This window comes from Callithrix jacchus, chromosome 2, assembly GCF_049354715.1.
Source record: "Callithrix jacchus isolate 240 chromosome 2, calJac240_pri, whole genome shotgun sequence".
NCBI lineage: Eukaryota > Metazoa > Chordata > Mammalia > Primates > Cebidae > Callithrix > Callithrix jacchus.
The window spans coordinates 135,571,860-135,591,491 of record NC_133503.1 but is presented as its reverse complement, the minus strand read 5'-3'; the positions used below and the strand labels follow the sequence as shown (position 1 = coordinate 135,591,491).

The 19,632-nt window shown below is 35.1% G+C and overlaps 1 protein-coding gene across 5 annotated transcripts in view; it reads right to left on the bottom strand.

Moving 5' to 3' along the window:
* CERT1 (ceramide transporter 1) overlaps positions 1 to 19,632 on the bottom strand; it is a 133,093-nt gene that overhangs the window by 109,927 nt on the left and 3,534 nt on the right. For all 5 annotated transcript variants that reach the window (XM_035291387.3, XM_035291389.3, XM_035291388.3 and 2 more), the window contains exon 2: positions 17,502 to 17,636. In XM_035291387.3, coding sequence (XP_035147278.1) covers positions 17,502 to 17,636 — 135 coding nt within the window. The remainder of the gene's footprint in view (positions 1 to 17,501; positions 17,637 to 19,632) is intronic.

Here is a 19,632-nt window from a genome sequence, read left to right as displayed (position 1 = left end):
ACATGTCATCTATAAAGACACTGACTGAAAATAGAAGAATGGAAAAAGATAGTCCATGCCAATGGAAAGCAAAAAGAAGCAGAATTAGCTATTCTTATATCAGACAACATATTTCAAGACAGAACCAACAAGAAGCACGGAAGGTTATCATATGATGATAAAGGGGTTAATTCAGAAGGATATAACATTAGTAAATATATATATGCAACCAACACTAGAGCAACCAGATATATAAAGCAAATATTAATAGAACTAGACAGAGAGACAGACCATAATACAATAAATGGAGACTTCAACACCCCACTTTCAGCACTGGACAGATCATTCAGACAGAAAATCAAGATACAAACATCAGATTTAATATACACTATAGACCAAATGGACCTAAAAGATATTTACAGAACATGTTAATACAACAGTTGCAGAAGACACATTCTCCTCAGTGCATATGGATCATTCTCAAGGATAGACCATATGTTAGGTCACAAAATAAATTTAAAAAATTCAAAATAACTGAAATCATATCAACTTCCTTCTCTGACCACAGTGCAATAAAACAACAATTCAATAACAAGAGAAACTTGTAAATAAACAATATGCTCCAAAATGACCAGTGGGTCAATGAAAAAATTAAGAAGAAAATTTAAAAAAATTGTTTAAACAAAAGAAAATGGAAATACAATATATAATAACCTATGGGAGGCCAGGAGTGGTGTCTCACACCTGTAATCCTAACATTTTGGGAGACCAATGCAGGTAGACAGGAATTTAAGAGAAGCCTGAGCAATAAAGCAAGAGACTGTCTACACAAAGAAAACTTTAAAAAAAAAAAAAAAGGAAGAAAAAAGAGCCTATGGTATGCAGTGAAAGTATTACCAAGAGTGACATTTTTATCAATAAGCATAGATTAAAAAAAAAATGTAGAAAACATCCAAATAGACAGGCTAATGATGCATCTTATAGAAGAAAAAAGCAAACCAAACTCAAAATTAGTAGAAGAAATAATACAGATCAGAGCAGAGACAAACAAAATTGAAATAAAAAAATACAAAAAATCAATGAAGGGAGTGAGTGGACGCCAGAGTTCCAGACGAATTTTTGTTGCCTACGGACCAGGAGATTCCCAGCGGAGGAGCCCCACCGGTCGCCAGCACGACTCTTTTGGCTGGCGCAGCTGTTTTGCTGGCGTCCCGGCATGGCGGGTCTCAGGGCAGAGTATGCGGGACTGGGTGCCCTTTTAGTTGGCGTTTGGAGCTCTGAGAAGGCAGAGTCACCCATTCAGCTGATTGAGAGGGGGACTGAAGCTGGGAGCCAGACCAGGAGATTCCTGGGCAGAAAAGCGCTGTTTCAGCCAGCGGGGTCACCGCACAGGAAATTGCAAAGATTCCGGCGCCTTTTCGGCTGGCGACTGGGACACCTGGGAGAGAATTGACCGTTCAATTAGGTAAAGAAAAAAAGGGGGCTCTGCAGCAGGGAGCCAGGTGATCTGGCTCGGCTGGTCCCTCCCCCCACAAAAAACAGCAATTGGAAATGCTGACGGTTGAGAGTTTCACAGCAAGCAGCAAAGGTGAACCCAGGAAGGTCCAGTTCCATGGGGGAGGGGGCGTCTGCCGAAGGAAAACAAAGAAACAGAAATAACATCACCACCACCAAGCTGGACATCCACTCAGAGACCCAATCTGAAAGTCAGCAATTACAAAGACTACAGGTGGATAAATCCACACAGATGGGAAGAAACCAGCGCAAAAAGGCCAAAAATACCCGAAATCAGAATGCCTCTCCTTCAGGGGATCACAGCTCCTCATCAGCAAGGGAACAAGGCCTGATGGAGAATGAGTGTGATGAATTGTCAGAATCAGGCTTCAGAGGGTGGATAATAAGAAACTTCTGTGAGCTAAAAGAACATGTTCTAACCCAATGCAAAGAAACTAAGAACCTTGAAAAAAGGTTTGATGAAATGCTAATGAGAATAGACAATTTAGAGAGGAATATAAGTGAATTAATGGAGCTGAAAAACACAACATGAGAACTTCGTGAAGTATGCACAAGTTTTAACAGTCGAATTGATCAAGCAGAAGAAAGGATATCAGAGGTTGAAGACCAACTCAATGAAATAAAACGAGAAGACAAGATTAGAGAAAAAAGGATAAAAAGGAATGAGCAAAGTCTCCAAGAAATACGGGACTATGTGAAAAGACCTAATCTACGTTTGATAGGTGTACCTGAATGTGATGAAGAGAATGAATCCAAGCTGGAAAATATTCTTCAGGATATTATTCAGGAAAACTTTCCCAACCTAGCAAGGCAGGCCAATACTCAAGTCCAAGTAATACAGAGAACACCACAAAGATATTCCTCAAGAAGAGCAACCCCAAGGCACATAATCATCAGATTCACCAGGGTTGAAATGAAGGAGAAAATGCTAAGGGCAGCCAGAGAGAAAGGTCAGGTTACCCATAAAGAGGAGCCTATCAGACTCTCACAGCAGATCTCTCAGCAGAAACCCTACAAGCCAGAAGAGAGTGGGGGCCAATATTCAACATCCTTAAAGAAAAGAACTTTCAACCCAGAATTTCATATCCAGCCAAACTAAGCTTCATAAGTGAAGGAAAAATAAAATCTTTTGTGAACAAGCAAGTACTCAGAGATATTATCACCACCAGGCCTGCTTTACAAAAGCTTCTGAAAGAAGCACTTCACATAGAAAGGAACAACCAGTATCAGCCTTTCCAAAAATATACCAAAAGGTAAAGAGCATCAACATAATGAAGAATTTACATCAACTCATGGGCAAAACAGCCAGCTAGCATCAAATGGCAGTATTAAACTCAAATATATTATTATTAATCCTAAATTTAAATCAACTAAATCCCCTAATCAAAAGACACACAGGCAAATTGGATAAAAAGCCAAAACCCATTGGTATGCTGCATCCAGACCCATCTCACATGCAAGGATACACACAGACTCAAAACAAAGTGATGGAGGAAGATTTACCAACCAAATGGGGAGCAAAAATAAATAAATAAAAAGCAGGAGTTGCAATTCTCGCCTCTGATAAAATAGACTTTAAAGCAACAAAGATCAAAAGAGGCAAAGAAGGACATTACATAATGGTAAAAGGATCAATGCAACAAGAAGAGCTAATGATCCTAAATATATATGCACCCAATACAGGAGCACCCAGATTCATAAGACAAGTTCTCAATGACTTATAAAGAGACTTAGACTCCCATTAATAGTGGGAGACTTTAACATCACATTGTCAATATGAGACAGAAAGTTAACAAGGATATCCGGGACTTGAACTCAGACCCAGAACAAGTAAACATTTATAGAACTCTCAACCCCAAATACACAAAACATACATTCCTATCAGTACCACATCACACCTACTCTAAAAGTGACTATATAATTGGAAGTAAATCACTCCTCAGTAATTGCATAGCATTTCACAGGTTTAAACGAAATATTGGTTGGTTGCTTGTTATTTTCCTCCCTTATTCATTCCTGTCTCCATTGTTAAACACAATTATTGGCATAAAAGAGGTTTTTCAATACCCATTTTTAGACTGCATTCTAGCCTCGGCAATAAAGCAGGACTCCCGTTTTCTCTTCCTCTTTTTCTTTTTTTCAAAAAAAAAAAAAGATCAATGAAATAAAAGTTGGTTTTTTTGAAAAGATAAACAAAATTGACAAATCTCTGATCAACAACCAAAATAAAAAAGAGAAGACCCAAATAGATAAACTCAGAGATGAAAAGGGAGACATTATAACTGATACTGAAGAAATTCAAAGGATCATTAGAGGCTGCTATAAGCAAGCCAAGAATTGGAAAACCTAGAAGAAATGGATACATTCCTAGACATATACAGCCACCAATACTGAACCAGGAAGAAATTAAAAACCTGAACAGACCAATAACAAGTAGTAAAATCAAAGCTGTAATAAAAAGTCTCTCAGCAAAGAAAAGCCTGAGGCCCAACTGCTTCACTGTTGAACTTTACTGAACACTTAAGGAAGAACCAAATGAATCCTACTCAAACCATTCTGAAAAACAGAGCAGGAAACATTCCAAACTCATTCTATGAGGCTAGTATTACCCTGATACCAAAACAGACAAAGACACATCAAAAAAAGAAAACTGCAGGCCAATATCCCTGGTGAACATTGATACAAAAATCCTCAACAAAATACTATCAAATTGAATTCAACAAAACAGTAAAAAGATCATTCATCATGACCATGTGGAATTTATCAGGGAAGCAAGGATGGTTCAACATATGCAAATCAATGTGATATATCATATCCACAGAATGAAGGACAAAAACCCTAAGATCATTTAAATTGATGTTGAAAAGCGGATAAAATTCAACATCCTTCCATGATAAAAACTCTCACAAAACTGGGCACAGAAAAACCATACATCAACACAATAAAGTCACACACAACAGACCCATGGTCTGTATCATAATGAATGGAACAAAACTGAAAACCTTTCCTCTAAGATCTGAAAGACAAGGATGTTCACTTTCACCATCACTCTTCAATATAAGACTGGAAGTCCCAGCTAGGGCAATCAGAAAAGAGAAAGAAATAAAGGGTATATGAATTGAAAAAAAGAAATCAAATTATCCTTATTTGGAAATGATATGATCTTATATTTGGAAAAACCTAAAAACTGCACCAAAACTATTAGAACTGATATTCAGTAAAGTTGCAGGATACAAAAATTAATACACAAAACCCATAGCATTTCTATATGCCAACAAAAACCTGAAAAAGAAATCAAAAGAGTAATTCCATATAAAAGAGCTAGACCCCTAGGAATAAACTTAACCAAAGAAGTAAAAGATCTCTACAATGAAAACTATAAAAGAGTGATGCAAGAAACTAAAGAGGACACAAAACAATGGAAAGATATCACACATTCACGGACTGGAAGAATCTATATTGTCAAAATGTCCATATGACCCAAAGCAATCTGTAGATTTGATGCAATCCCTACCAAAATAACAATGACATTGTTCACCAAACCATAAGAAACAATCCTAAAATGTATACAGAACCACAAAAGACTCAGAATAACCAAAGATACTCTAAGCAAAAAGAACAAAACTGTAGGAATTCCACTACCTGACTTCAAATTATACTACATTGCTATAGTGACCAAAACAACAGGGTACTGGGATATAAACAGATATACAGACCAGTGAAACAGAATAGAGAGTTCAGAAACAAATCCACACACCTACAGTAAACTCATTTTTGAGGAAAGTGCCAAGAACATACATTGGGGAAAGAACAGTCTCTTCAATAAATAGTGCTGGGAAAACTGAGTATTCATAAGCAGAAGAATGAAACTAGAACCCTATCTCTTGATATATACAAAAAAATCATATAAAAATGAATAAAAGACTTAAATCTAAGACCTCAAACTATGAAATTACTAAAAGAAAACACTGGGGAAATGCTCCAGAAAATGGTAATGGTCAAAGATTTCTTGAGTAATACCCCACATGCAGAGGCAACAAAAGCAAAAATGGACAAATGAGATCACATCACCTTAAAAGGATTCTCTATAGTAAAGGAAACAATCAACAAAGTGAAGAGACAACCCACAGAATGAGAGAAAATATCTGAAAGCTATCCATCTGACAAGGGATTAATAACCAGAATATACAAGGAGCTGAAACAAGTCTAAAAGAAGAAATCTGGTAATCTACTTAAAAAATGGTTGAAAGATCTAAACAAACATTTTTCAAAAGATGACACACACTGGGCAAGCAGGTATGAGAAAAGATGTTCAACAACACTAATCATAGAAATGCAACTCAAAACCACAATGAAATATTATCTCATCCCTTTAATAATGGCTGTTATAAGTGTCTATCAACAGATGAATGGATAAAGAAAATGTGGTAAATATAAACAACGAACTATTTAAGCCATTAGAAAAATGTGATCCTGCCATTTCAAATAACATGGAGGACATTATGTCAAGTGAAATAAGCCAGGCACAGAAAGACAAACTTTGCATATTCTTACTAATTTGTGTAAGGTAAAAATGAAAAGAATTGAACTCACGGAGATAGAAAGTACAATGATGGTTACCAGAGGCTGGGAAGATTAGAGGAAGGGAGTACGGAGAGTTAATAAGTACATAAATATAGTTAGATAGAATGAGTAAGATCTAGTATTTGATAGCACAACAGAGTGACTAGAGTGAACAACAATTTACTGTACATTTTAAAATGACTAAAAGTATAATTAGAACATTCATAACACAAAGAAATGATAAATGCTTGTGGTGGATGCTGCATTTACCCTGATGTGATTATTATAAATCGTATGCCTATATCAACATACCCCATCTACCCCATAAATATCTACTATGTACCCATAACATTAAAAAAAAATTCTTTCTAAGTGTTCTACACAGCAAAAATAGTAATGGCAAAAAGTCAAAATTGACAAACGGGGTCTAATTAAACTAAAGAGCTTCTGCACAGCAAAAGAAACTATCATCAGAGTGAACATACAAGCTAGAGAACGGGAGAAAATTTTTGCAATCTATCCATCTGACAAAGGGCTAATATCTAGAATCTACAAGTAACTTAAACAAATTTACAAGAAAAAAACAACCCCATCAAAAGATGGGTGAAGGATGTGAAGAGACACTTCTCAAAAGAAGACATTTATGTGGCCAACAAACATGTAAAAAAGCTCATTGTCACTGATCATTAGAGAAATGCAAGTCAAAACTACAATGAGATACCATCTCACCCCATTTAGAATGGCGATTAAAAAGTCAGGCAACAACAGATGCTGGAGAGGATGTGGAGAAATAGGAACGCTTCTACATTGTCGGTGGGAGTGTAAATTAGTTCAACCATTGTGGAAGACTGCGTGGAGATTCTTCAAAGATCTAGAACTAGAAATACCATTTGACTCAGCAATCCCATTACTGGGTATACACCCAAAGGATTATAAATCATTCCAGTGTAAAGCCGCATGCACACATATGTTTACTGCAGCACTGTTTACAGCAGCAAAGACTTAGAACCAACCCAAATGCCCATCAATGATTGACTGGATAAAGAAAATGTGGCACATATACACCATGAAATACTAAGCAGCCATAAAAAAGAATGAGTTCATGTTCTTTGAAGGGACATGGATGAAGCTGGAAACTATCATTCTCAGCAAACTAACACAGGAAGAGAAAAACCAAACACTGCATGTTCTCACTTATAAGTAAAAGGTGAACAATGAGAACACATGGACACAGAGAGGGGAACACCATACAAAAGGGCTGATTGGCGAGAGGAGAGGGGGAGGAAGGGGAGGAAGAACATTAGGAGAAATACCTAATGTAGATCACGGGTTGATGGGTGCAGCAAACCACCATGGCACATGTATACCTTTGAAACAAACCTGCACGTTCTGCACATGTATCCCAAAACTTAAAAGTGTAATAAAAATTTTTCTTTCTTCAGGCTCCTATAATATGAAAAAAAATTAGTGCTTCTTTGTCTGTTTTCCATTTTCAGTAGTTTTTCTGATCCTTTTAATTTTACTTTCCTTCTTTTCTTTTCTTTTTTTAGAGATGGGGTTTCACCATATTGGCCAGGCTAGTCTTGAACTCCTGACCTCATGAATCTACCCACCTCGGCCTCCCAAAGTACAGGGATTACAGGCATGAGCCACCACGCCTGGCCGTCTATTCCTTCTTTAACATCTGTACAAATTTTCATTTGACTCTATTTTCAATATCTGGTATCTTATTTTCTTCATTTAAGATAATCTATTGTCATTTTCTTTCATCTCAGAACAATTCTTTTTTTTTTTTTTTTCTTTCTTTTTTTCCGTTTTTTTCCCATTTTTGTTCTTGATTTTGAATTTCTTACACAAGGTGCTTCTTCTTATTTTCAAACCCAAGTGTTATATACTTTGAGTTCTATTTAGAGTATATACTAATAGTTTTCTTTTGCTTGATAAGTCATTTTATGGGATTAGAATTTTCCTTAGTTGATTTGTATGAATTTTTTCCCAATTTCATGCACTAAAGGAAGGATTTAACTTTCCTTTTGTTTATTTTTGTGATTGGGGACATTTTTATAATATCCTTAGTTTAATGGCATCTTTTTCTTTCTGCCATTTGCCAAAGTCTGCATACTTGAGTGGAGTTTTGTTTTGATAGCAGAGAAGAGAATTGTGAGACTTCTAATTTTTTTTTTTTGAGATGGAGTCTTGCTCTGTTGATAGGCTGGAGTGCAGTGGAGTGATCTCGGCTCACTGCCACCTCCACCTCTCGGGTTCAAGTGATTCTCCTGCCTCAGCCTCCTGGGTAGCTTGAACTACAGGCATGTGCCACCACACCCAGCTAATTTTTTGTATTTTTAGTAGAGATGGGGTTTCACCATGTTGGCCAGGATGTTCTCAATATCTTCATCTCATGATCTGCTCACCTTGGCCTCTCAAAGTGCTGGGATTACAGGCGTGAGCCACCACGCCTGGCCTGGGACTTCTAATTTTTTGGTTTCTTTTTTTCTTGCAGGTCCTTAAAATTTTTCCTTGACCATCCAATTTCCAAAGAACTCTTCTGTTTTCAGTCTTCCAGAACCTATATATTCAGAAATCCAACTCTTTAAATCACACTTAAAATGGCTGTCTAGCCCTTTAAAGTGCTCATACTTTGAAATCCTTTTCCTACAGCCCTTCTCTGATCTGCCTGGTTAGTTTTTTGTATTGAAAACACAAAAAAAGGGTAGATTTAATCTTTCTGGTGGTTCCAGCTCTCCTCACTAAGGCTCCTTCTGTCTTCTCAAAGAACATATGTTGATCTAACTTTCCTTGCCACAGTGTCCTCTTGTGGCAGTGGGGTAAAAGTGTGTAGGACCACTGCACTGGAGTGTGTTACCTTTTCCTTACCCGATTATTTTGTAGTTTTTGGCATTATCTATCTACAAGTAATGCTGAAGGTGTTGTTTCATCTAGAAATGATATACATGTGGAGTTACTTTGTCTCTTTTAGGGAGATAACATTTTGGGATGCTGCTTACCACAAGCCTACCACCTACCACTTTCTTCAGCCACCTGGAAGCCCATTAACAGTTTATAAAGAGTTAAATCATCTAAACTCTTCGAGTCAAGGTTTGATACGAAAAACAGTTGTAGCTCTTCTCACCTTTACTTCTCTCTCCCTAACCATTTTCACGTTTTTCCTGAAAATACATAAAATAGCTAGCACAATGTATATCACAGTTGCTCAGTCCCTATTTGTAGCTTTGAAAATCTAATAGTAATGGCCAGGTGTAGTGTCTCACACTGTAATCCCAGCAGTTTGAGAGGCCAAGGATGGAGGATTGCTTGAGCTCAGGAGTTCGAAACTGGTCTGGACAACATAATGAGAATCAGTCTCTACCAAAAAAAAATTTAAAAATAAAATGGCCAGGTGTGGTGGTGTACCTACAAGCTCAGCTACTATGGAGGCTGAGGCAGGAGGATCATGATCCCAGGAGGTCAAGGTGGCAGTGAGACATGATTGCACCACTGCACTCCAGCCTGGGTGACAGCACTAGGCCTTGTTTAAAATAAATAAAAATATATAAATCTGATAGTAGAGACAGAATGATGGGAATGAGATCTAAAGTGGTTCCTTGAAAAACTGTGGTTCAGTTGATCCCAGGAGGAAAGATAGGCTTTTAATAGTAGAGGAGAAAAAGGCATCCAGATTAATAAAAGTTTCAATTGGCAAAGTCAGCAAAGAATGTCAAGGTGCCAGTTAGACAAGCAGCCAGGTTGGTATAGGATGTGTTCATATGTTCCCCTCATACCTCTTCCCATTTCTAATACAATCACTATACTTAAGAGTTTCTTAAATCTGAACTTTTACATCTATTGTTCAGATTGTTAGAACTAGTAGCACAATGTAGTATTTTTTATGTATAACAACTCAATTGATTTAATAAATATCAGAGCAACTATCAAAGTCCAGAACAAGCAGTTAAGAAAATGAGATGATACAAAACAGCAGTCATGTCCATTCTTAACTTGAGCACAGCTATTTTTCCTGCTTTAAGAAAGTGGTTCTCATATTTAAGGATGCATCAGAATCATTTGAAGGGTTTGTTAAAGACAGAATGCTGGACTCCATATCGAGTTTCTGATCCATTAGGTCTGGAGCAGAGCCTGAGAATGTGCATTTCTAACAAGTTCACAGCTTACACTGATGTTACTGCCCTGGAGATCACACTTTGAGTACAATAACCTCTATCACATCTTCCTCGTTTATTTAATTCTTCCTTGTATTGATGGGGCATATCTTTCAGCAGAAGACAGATGTCTGTGTTTTACTTTTTATTATGAAAAATTTCACATATATGTAAAAAAGCATAGAACAATGAACCCTATTACTACTATTTGGTTTCAACAATTATTAACTAATAGTTATTCTTTTTTAAAATCTATATTCTTATCAATTCACATCGTTCCAAAGGCATTATTCTGAAGCAAATTCTAAACATACCATTTCATCTATAGATATGTAAGCATGTATCTCTGAAATATTTTTTAGAACAAGAGGTAAATTTGTAGAGACCATATTTTAAAATGCTTTTAGTCTGTCCTTATACTTGCTTGGTGATTTGGCTGAATATATAATTCACTGTTGAAAATAATTATTCTTCAGAAGAATGTAGGCATGATCCATTGCATTTTAGCTTCCAGCATGGCTTTTGAGAAGTCTACAGTCATTTTTAATCCTTATCCTTTGTTGTAATGCTTTTTCCCTCTGGAGGCATCCAAGATCTTCTTCCCAGTGATCTGACTTGACACAATGTGTCCTTAACATCAGTCTTTTAAAAATCTGTTACACTGGATCTTGCTCGGCCCTTTCAATGTAAAACTCCTGTCCTTTATTTCTGTGAACTTTTCTTTTATTCTTTCACTGATACTCCTCTGTTCTTTCTTCCTGGAACTCCTACTGTTCAGATGTTAGAACTCTTGAATCATTCCTTTAATTTTTACCTATGTCCTATTTACTACCTTTTTGGGGGTTTTTGTTTGTTTTGTTTTGTTTTTGTTTTTTAAGACAGAGTCTTGCTCTGTCGCCAGGATGGAAGGCAGTGGCACAATCAGCTCACTGCAACCTCTGCCTCCCCGGTTCAAGTGACTCTCCTGCCTCAGTCTCCTGAGTAGCTGGGACTATAGGCATGCACCACCACGCCCAGCTAATTTTTGTATTTTTAGTAGAGATGGGGTTTCACCACGTTGGCCAGGATGGTCTTGATCTCCTGACCTAGTAATCTGCCCACCTCAGCCTCCCAAAGGGCTGGGATTACAGGTGATTTAAAAATATATATATATATTTTTACATTCTGGGAACATCTATAATTCTACCTTCTAATTTTTTTCATTTCTTTCATCATTGCTACCATATTTATAATCTCCAAGAGCTCTTTGTTTAAACTCTTCCTTTTTCATATAGTTTTTTCATGATTTCAAAAACTATTATCTTTAAAAATACTGACGAATTTCCTTCTTTATTTTTGTTGGACATCTGAATAATCTGTCTTCTAGTGTTGCATTTATTCTCTTGATCTCTTTCATATTGGAAACTTTCTTCATATGACTGGTAATCCTCGGCTGTTTGCTCATTGTTAAGAATAGGGAATCTTCTGACTGGAAGCCCAAAGGCTTTACTTAGAGTTTACCAAAACTGAGCTTCACAATAGGATAACCCAGCTGGGCTACCCTGTTATGGAAGCTATATTGTTATCCTTAGGTCAAAACTCTTAGACCCCAGCAACCTCCTGTCCTGATCCTATTTCCAGCCTCTGTTAACTGTGAAACAATAAATTTCGGTTGTTTAAGTCACCCAGTTTATAATACTTTGTTATAGCAACCCTAGCAAATGAATACATTTTATAATTATATAATTTAAATTATAATTTTCTGTGACTGATTTCTATATTCTGAGTCCCAGATTTCAACAGGTATCATTCTTCATGTTTTTCTTCTTCAAGACCTCTTAGCAAATATTTTAAATACTTTCTACTTCATTCATGCTATTTGGGTTACATTATCTGAATCATATATTATTGAAAGATGGAATATACTCTTTTCAAGTGAACTGTTAAACAGATAAATTATGAGTTCCTCGAAGCATAAATCTTAGCAGAGCAAGATTCTTACTTCTTTAAAAATTCACTGACAAATGCTCCTCCAATGAGAATTAACAACTAGTTTCTCATCCAGTGCTTTTACTTGCTGCATACCTTCCTCTTTCCTTTAGTTCTCACTAACACAGTTCAAAATAGTAAAACTGCACACTTGAGAAAAGGCCTACTTCTCGGATATCTCACTAATTTGGAGTTCTTATAATGACTATTTATGGCACTGTCATCTTTGGTGATATCCAATTTGGTGAACATCATTCCCATAACATAATTTCTCATTTTACAATTCCACATGCAAAAACTTTTTAGATCTGACTATTCTATATCTGGCACTTAAAAAATTTATTTATTTTTGTGGTTCTCTTCAATTTTGAACACTTCCTTCCCTTGCTTTTGTATCTTGTCTTTTTTGGGGGGGGACAGGGTCTCACTCTGTCTCCCAGGTTGGCGGGCAGTGGCATGATCTTGGCTCACTGCAGCCTCCACTTGCTGGGCTGAAGCAGCAGACGCTCCCATCTCAGCCTCCAAAGCAGCCACGACTAAAGGTGCATACCCCTACGCCCAGTTGATTTGTGTTTTTTTTTTATGTAGAGACAAAGTTCCATCGGTTTCTTTAATTTTCCCAAGATCTTTCAACTTCCCCTCTTGCAGCACCACCCCTTAACCAACTTGTCTCATCACTATTTGGCCTTAATTTTTTTTTTTTTTTAATCCAACAGTAACATTTTCATTATCTTTCACAGTTTTCCTTCTAAAAATATTAAAACATGAAATTGGCAAATAAATTTCCCTAAAACCAACCTATTATAAGAATAGGAATTCTATTCATTTGGTGATTTTAAAAGTTCAACAAGATATTAGGTATACAAAGGCAGATGCCTAAGGTGAGACATCAAACTGCAGAACTTAAGAAAACCAATTCTATCTGAAGATATTATATCAAAACTCTCTACCTATTTTACAAAGTATCTTCTAATTTTAGTAACTGCAAACAAATTACATCTATCTTCACAAATGAATCATTAGCAATTTAAGGAACTGGTTGAAGAAATACTCACAATATAATTTTAAACATGGACTAAGAAGGACAAGCCATATGCCCAAAAGAGAGTCCAGAAACAACCTTAAATAAACATGGGACCGTAATATATGATAAAATGGTGTTTCAAATCACCTGGAAAAAGGTGAGTTATTTAATTAATGCTACTAGGATACATAATTAGTCATTTGGAAAAAACTAAAAACATCAATATCACTCCTTAAGCTAAAATAACTTCTACAGGAATCAAAATTCAAGTGTAAATTTTAGATGAAAATGTATCTACATTTATATAGAAAGAGAGTCTTTGAGAGGAAAACACCTATCTAAACAAGTAAATATAGAAGCCATAATAAAAGATGTAACAGTATGTAAAAATCTAAGATTTTTCTAGGGCCTAATATAGACTATAAAAAGAGCAAAGAAGAAACAAACCAGTGACAATGGGGAAATATTTTCAACAAATGTGCCAAATGGCTAATTATCATATAAATAATTTCTACAAGTCAATAAGAAAAACAAACAAAAAAGTGCATAAGCAATTGGAAAAGAAAAAATAAATAAAAATGGGCTATAAATTATTAAGCTACTCAACCTTATGAATAAGAAGTGAAATTTAAAATAAGATCATTTTAAGGTAGTAGTTTGACAAAGACTTTAACATTTGCCAAAATCCAACTTCCTAAATACTTCAGGATAGGGAGAAACAGAGGCACTCATTCACTACTGGTAGGAGAGCTCTTTTGAAGGATTATTTGACAATAACTAAAAACAAATTTTAAAGTGCATATTTGTTTCAATAACGGTTGTAATAAAAATGAGAAATGATTTAAATGTGCAAAAACAGGGACCAGGCAAATAAACATAATATATCCAAATGATTCAACAGAACATAATAATGTATAAGATGTATTAAAACAAGGTGCAGAACAATAGACTTAATATGATACCATTTGTGTAAATATTTATGAAAGATATAAACAAATCCTTATACAGACCTACACATTTTCTGAAATGATGACCAGAAATTTAAGTGTGGTTGTGTCTTTAAGTGCAAGACTAAAAAGCAGCATGTATTTCTTAAACTGTTTAATGCCACAAATTATATTTTTTATTGTATACTTTATTTAAAAGATAGAATTGAAAAAGTAAACAGTGTAAATATTCCATAAACATTTGCTTTTAATTAAAACAATTACAACTAACATATTCAGAATATCTACTAGTGGCAAATGTTGTAGCAGAGGTTGGGTCTTCTAAGTACCAAGCTATAATAACTGAAGAATTCAACTGTGTTTCTACAAACACTTATTCTACATACAAATAGCTCCTTTTACACAAAATAAGGGAATACTATTTTTCCTCTCACCTACTTACTCTCAATCCCTTCACACTAAGGAATAAATTCTCCCAAGACATACTTTGTTCTTGAAATATTTCAACTACTTTACTATCACACAGCTAAAGAAAACTTTTTATAAATTAGGAATGATTTAATCATTAAACTAAGAATGAACTTAAAATGGATCAGGCTCTATCAAGAAATGTGGGCTCAGACGCTAGGTTCATCAACACCAACAAGTAATAATGAATGGTTATAGTAAAGTCACATCAACTCTTCAAGCCCAGATGTCATCATATGTGAATATTATCAATTTCATAAGGGTGCCATATAAAGAAATTAAACATTAATATGTATTCTTTGTATTAAGTGATACAGGCAATAGCTCATGTTTAAGGAAAAAAATACCAAGAGATGCCTATTAAAATTTAATGACTATTACTATGACATTTATTTATTTGACTAAAGTACATACTCTAATTTGTAAACTTCATCCTGAGTTCACTGAATTCAGTTATATTTTGTAATTTTCTTTAAATATGTAACGTGGAGTCTGTGAACCCACAGGGCAAGGAAAGTTCAAGTTCAATAATATATATGCTTGTGTTTCTTCCTATCATGTTTCATTGTACCTACAACTATGATACAGATTTTGCTGCCTCATTCATCCTTTTACTTTTACTTCTGTATCTCTCCTTCAAAGAATTCAAATTGTTTCATGTTCCTATGTCTTTCACTATGTGCCACAATGAAAGTTATGCATGTAGATATAGCTATAACAAAAACCATTTACAATGAAGTAACACTCTTTTCTTCCTGAGAAGATGGATATAAATGTTTATTAAAAATTTTATTTTCTCAAAATAAGCCAGGCAATAATATTATAGTCCATAATTCAAGACAGAATAACAACATTTAAATCCACAGAAACTAGCATGGTACTACAGGAATACTACTACTTAGGGAACAATAAAAGATAAAATTTAATTCCTCCCATTTTCGTATCAATCATTATACTATTTTCAAAGAGTTAAGCATTGCAACTAATAAACATCCAATAATATGCAAAAGAAGGGGAGTGGAGGACCACAGAAAAACACCTCAAGATCACACAATACATTTCCATTCCCTATCCTGTCCCGACATGAATAATGATCTATCTTGAAAGAAAAACACCCAAAATATTAAACTAGATACAATTTCTAAACACACTACAATGTACCACATACCAGTCAAAATACTGAGATTTTATGTTAAAGCTATATCCTTAAAACTGTCTCTACAAATGCAGAGTAGTAGTTTCATTATCAACACTTTCAAACATTTCTTCTGTGTTTCTCTAACTTGATATTCAATTCTATTAACTTTTGAAACTGAATATACAAGAGGGGAAACAATGTATTAAAAAAATGTGAAAATCCTGTATAAGATTTTCCCTAAATGCATAACAAATGTTAAGTCAGAGTTAGATAGTAACAAATCTGAAGTATTATATTATCTTTCACTTTTAGAAGCAAGATAAATTCTATCACAAGAAAAAAACGGACTTCTTTTTAAATGGGTTAGTAAAATCTGTATTTTTGTTTTAACATACCCAGTTTCATATTTTAACTACAATATTTAACTGTCTGGCTTTAGCCAACACCTTTTTTTTTTTTTTTGCTCAAGGCATGCAGACCATTCTTAACTAGCATGCTATTTTTGTATAATCAGGCACTTCTGCTGTCACTAGCTGGGTTACATGCTTAACAAGTTGGTTGTTCCCAAACCTGTTTATGCCAGTTTACTTGTTACAATCCTTACATAACTTAAACATTATTTAAGTCTATGTACTACAAGTGCAAAAAGAAATAGTTGTTTCTGTATAAGTTAAATGTAAACTAAGTAGGCCGGGTGCAGTGGCTCATGTTTGCAATTCCAGCACTTTGGGAGGCCGAGATGGGTGAATCAGTTGAGGTCAGGAGTTTGAGACCAGCCTGGCCAACACAGTAAAACCCTGTCTCTACTAAAAATACAAAATTTAGTTGGGCATGATGGCATGCACCTGTAGTCCCAGCTACTTGGCAGGCTGAGGCAGAATTGTTTGAACCTATGAGGCTGAGGTTGCAGTGAGCTGAGACTGTACCACTGCACTCTAGCCTGGATGACGAGCGAGACTCTGTCTCAGAAACAAAACAAAACACAAAAAAAGGACAATAACAAAATATAAACTATATAGAATGACTTAACAAAGGTGAGTTACTCTTTTAAAGGGTGTTGAATTAGATAAAAGTGACATAACTGCAAAATATAAGAGGAAATCCTAAAAAGTTAGAAGGAGCCTATACTTAGGGTTTTTCAAAAGTTATCTTTAGGCTTTTATTCCACGTTAGAGAAATCAAAACTGGAAACAGCAAATCATGTATTATGAATATAAGAACAACTTCTCTCAACTCCACAAAGAGATGGCATTAGCTCAATGTTAAACAGTTTATAAATGAATGTACATTTATATGTTTTAAGTTAAAATTTTAAAATGTTACCTACAAGATGTATTATTTTTAAATTTTCAGTAACCTACAAAGTAACCGTTCCAGTCTCAACAAACAGAAAGACTTCAAACATTTTTTTTTCCTGAAGCCCTTAAACTGCTTTGATATACCCGCTAGATAAAAACTACATGTCTATTTCCAAGGAAACCAAGGATTAAAAAATAAATAAATAAGATAAAAAATACATGTCTATACAAAATAACAGTAAGCAGCAAAAAGTACAATAAAATAAATTTATGGAAGCACAATAAAATAATTTTATGGAAAAAAAAGTATTAGGATGTATATTCTACAAGGGCAAGGATCTTTATCTTATTCACAGATGTATCCAGAACATGTAGAATAGTTCCTGATATGTAGTTGACACTCAATAAATATTTGTTGTATGAAGAAGAAAAGGAACTTACTGTGATGACAGCCTTGCTAAGACAGATGGATCCCCTGCAGCCATACTCTGTTTCATCTTCAGATTTGTAGTAACTCAGAGCATTATTTTTCAAAACTACCCAACGATCCTGCCACCCATGAATATAGTTTGTCCACTGGGAGAGGGAAGAGGAAGGGAAGGAAGAATAAAACAAAAAATAGAAGTATTTTAGAAATCCAAACTTTTGAAACAGCGATCTAATTTTAAAACCAAAATGTGAAAGGTCCAACTTAATTCTAAGCATAAACAGTAAAATGATTACAAAAGTGAAAAGTTGACATTTTCTAGATTGCATAATGATTTTCAGTAATTTTTACAATATCCTATATAAATCAGTAAGAAACAAAATATACCATTTTCTTTTAACATTTTAAGAATAAAACCAAAGTCAGATTTTGGTTAAAATTATTGTTTGTTCTTTGTGTGCTTTCATCCTTTCTTAAGTATCTTCATGATACTTGTTTTGGTCCTTGTCATAATTAACATATTCAACAGAGAATTATGTTCAGTTATGTATGTAGTCTCTCATTGTCTGACACCAAGGGCTGCATGAAGTTTTCTAAGTCAACGGAAGTATGACGTCAATTACTGCTAAAACTCTAGTTTTGTCATTCCCATATGAAAATTTATAATGGTCATAACTATATCAAAGTAAAAATAATAGGTAACTAATCTGTAGTAAGCTGGCATCAACTTTCACTTTTCCTCCACAGAACTGAATAATATTTTATATGGCTAATTCACTTTCCAAGTTTCTCTGAACATGTATTTTTCAAATCCAAGAGTAATAATACCAAAATAAAATTGGTTTTCAAAAACATATTGGAATGTCTGTCTTCAGTATTCTGAGTTTCTGTGTTGCTAAAGTCTTGCTGTACAGTGAAGATCACAATAAACTGGAAAAGACAGAAATGTATCCTCTATGAGAATAATATTTTTGCATGTTTTTTATCTATGCTCTGGGGTTTGAGGTATAGAAAAATCCCAAAACCATCTGCCAATTCCAAAAACTAATTCAAAATGGACTGCCAAAATATACTGCATTTGCTCAGGTTCTTTATCCACTGAGAAATCTTTCTCTATTCTCTAAGCATTTTTGAGACTGATTCAGTTCTTATACATTCATTCATTCATTCATTCATTCATTTATTCATTTATTTATTCATTCATTTATTCATTGATTGATTGATTGATTGATTGATTGAGATAGGGTCTCACTCTGTCACCCAGGCTGGAGTGCAGGGGCACCATCTAGGTTCACTGCAACCTCCACCTCTTAGGCTTAATCCTCCCACCTCAGCCTCCTGGGTGACTGAGGCTATGGTGCACGTCACCATGTCTGGCTAATTTTTTGTAGAATTGGGGTTTTGCTGTGGTGCCAAGGCTGGTCTCAAACTCCTGGGCTCAACTTACCTGTCCTCCTCAGTCTCAAAGAGCTGGGACTACAGGTGTGAGCCACTGTCCTTACCCAGTTCTTAATTTTTCTAAGCCCCATCATTATAACTTCTCTGAGAACTCAACCATGCCGACAGTTTAACTCATTCCAGTGGCTCCTAATCACCACTTCCTTATGTCTAACTGCGTGTGATGTACCACCACTTAGACACAGGCTTGAAATAAATGATAGTTACCGATAAAACTGAATTCAACTCTTTCTATAATGTGTACTTCCTTCCTATTTTCTTATTTCCTTGGCTGGACTGCCACTTATGCTCAGCGTTAGTGTATTAGATATACAATCAGATTAGTGGATACAGGATTAAACAGGCTCAACTATTTTACAACTCACGTGAAGAGAATTTTGACAAGTTAATTTTGTAAGCTTCAGTTTCTTTGCCTATTGTTTGAAGGCTGAATAAAATAATAAAATTGACCAGCACAGTCAGAAATGATACTGAATACCTGAGTATTCCTTCTCTATTTTATAGCCCATTACCAAAACCTACTTAGCTTTCCTTCATAGTAAACCCTTAAATTTGCCTCCTCTTCTCATTTTCAACCATTCCAATCAAATTATCCAGTTCCTGAATTCCTTAGAAGATTTAATAATCTTTTCTTTAGTATCTTGTTTGTTTTCATAATTTACACAAGCTTATTTACTTACTAAGCAT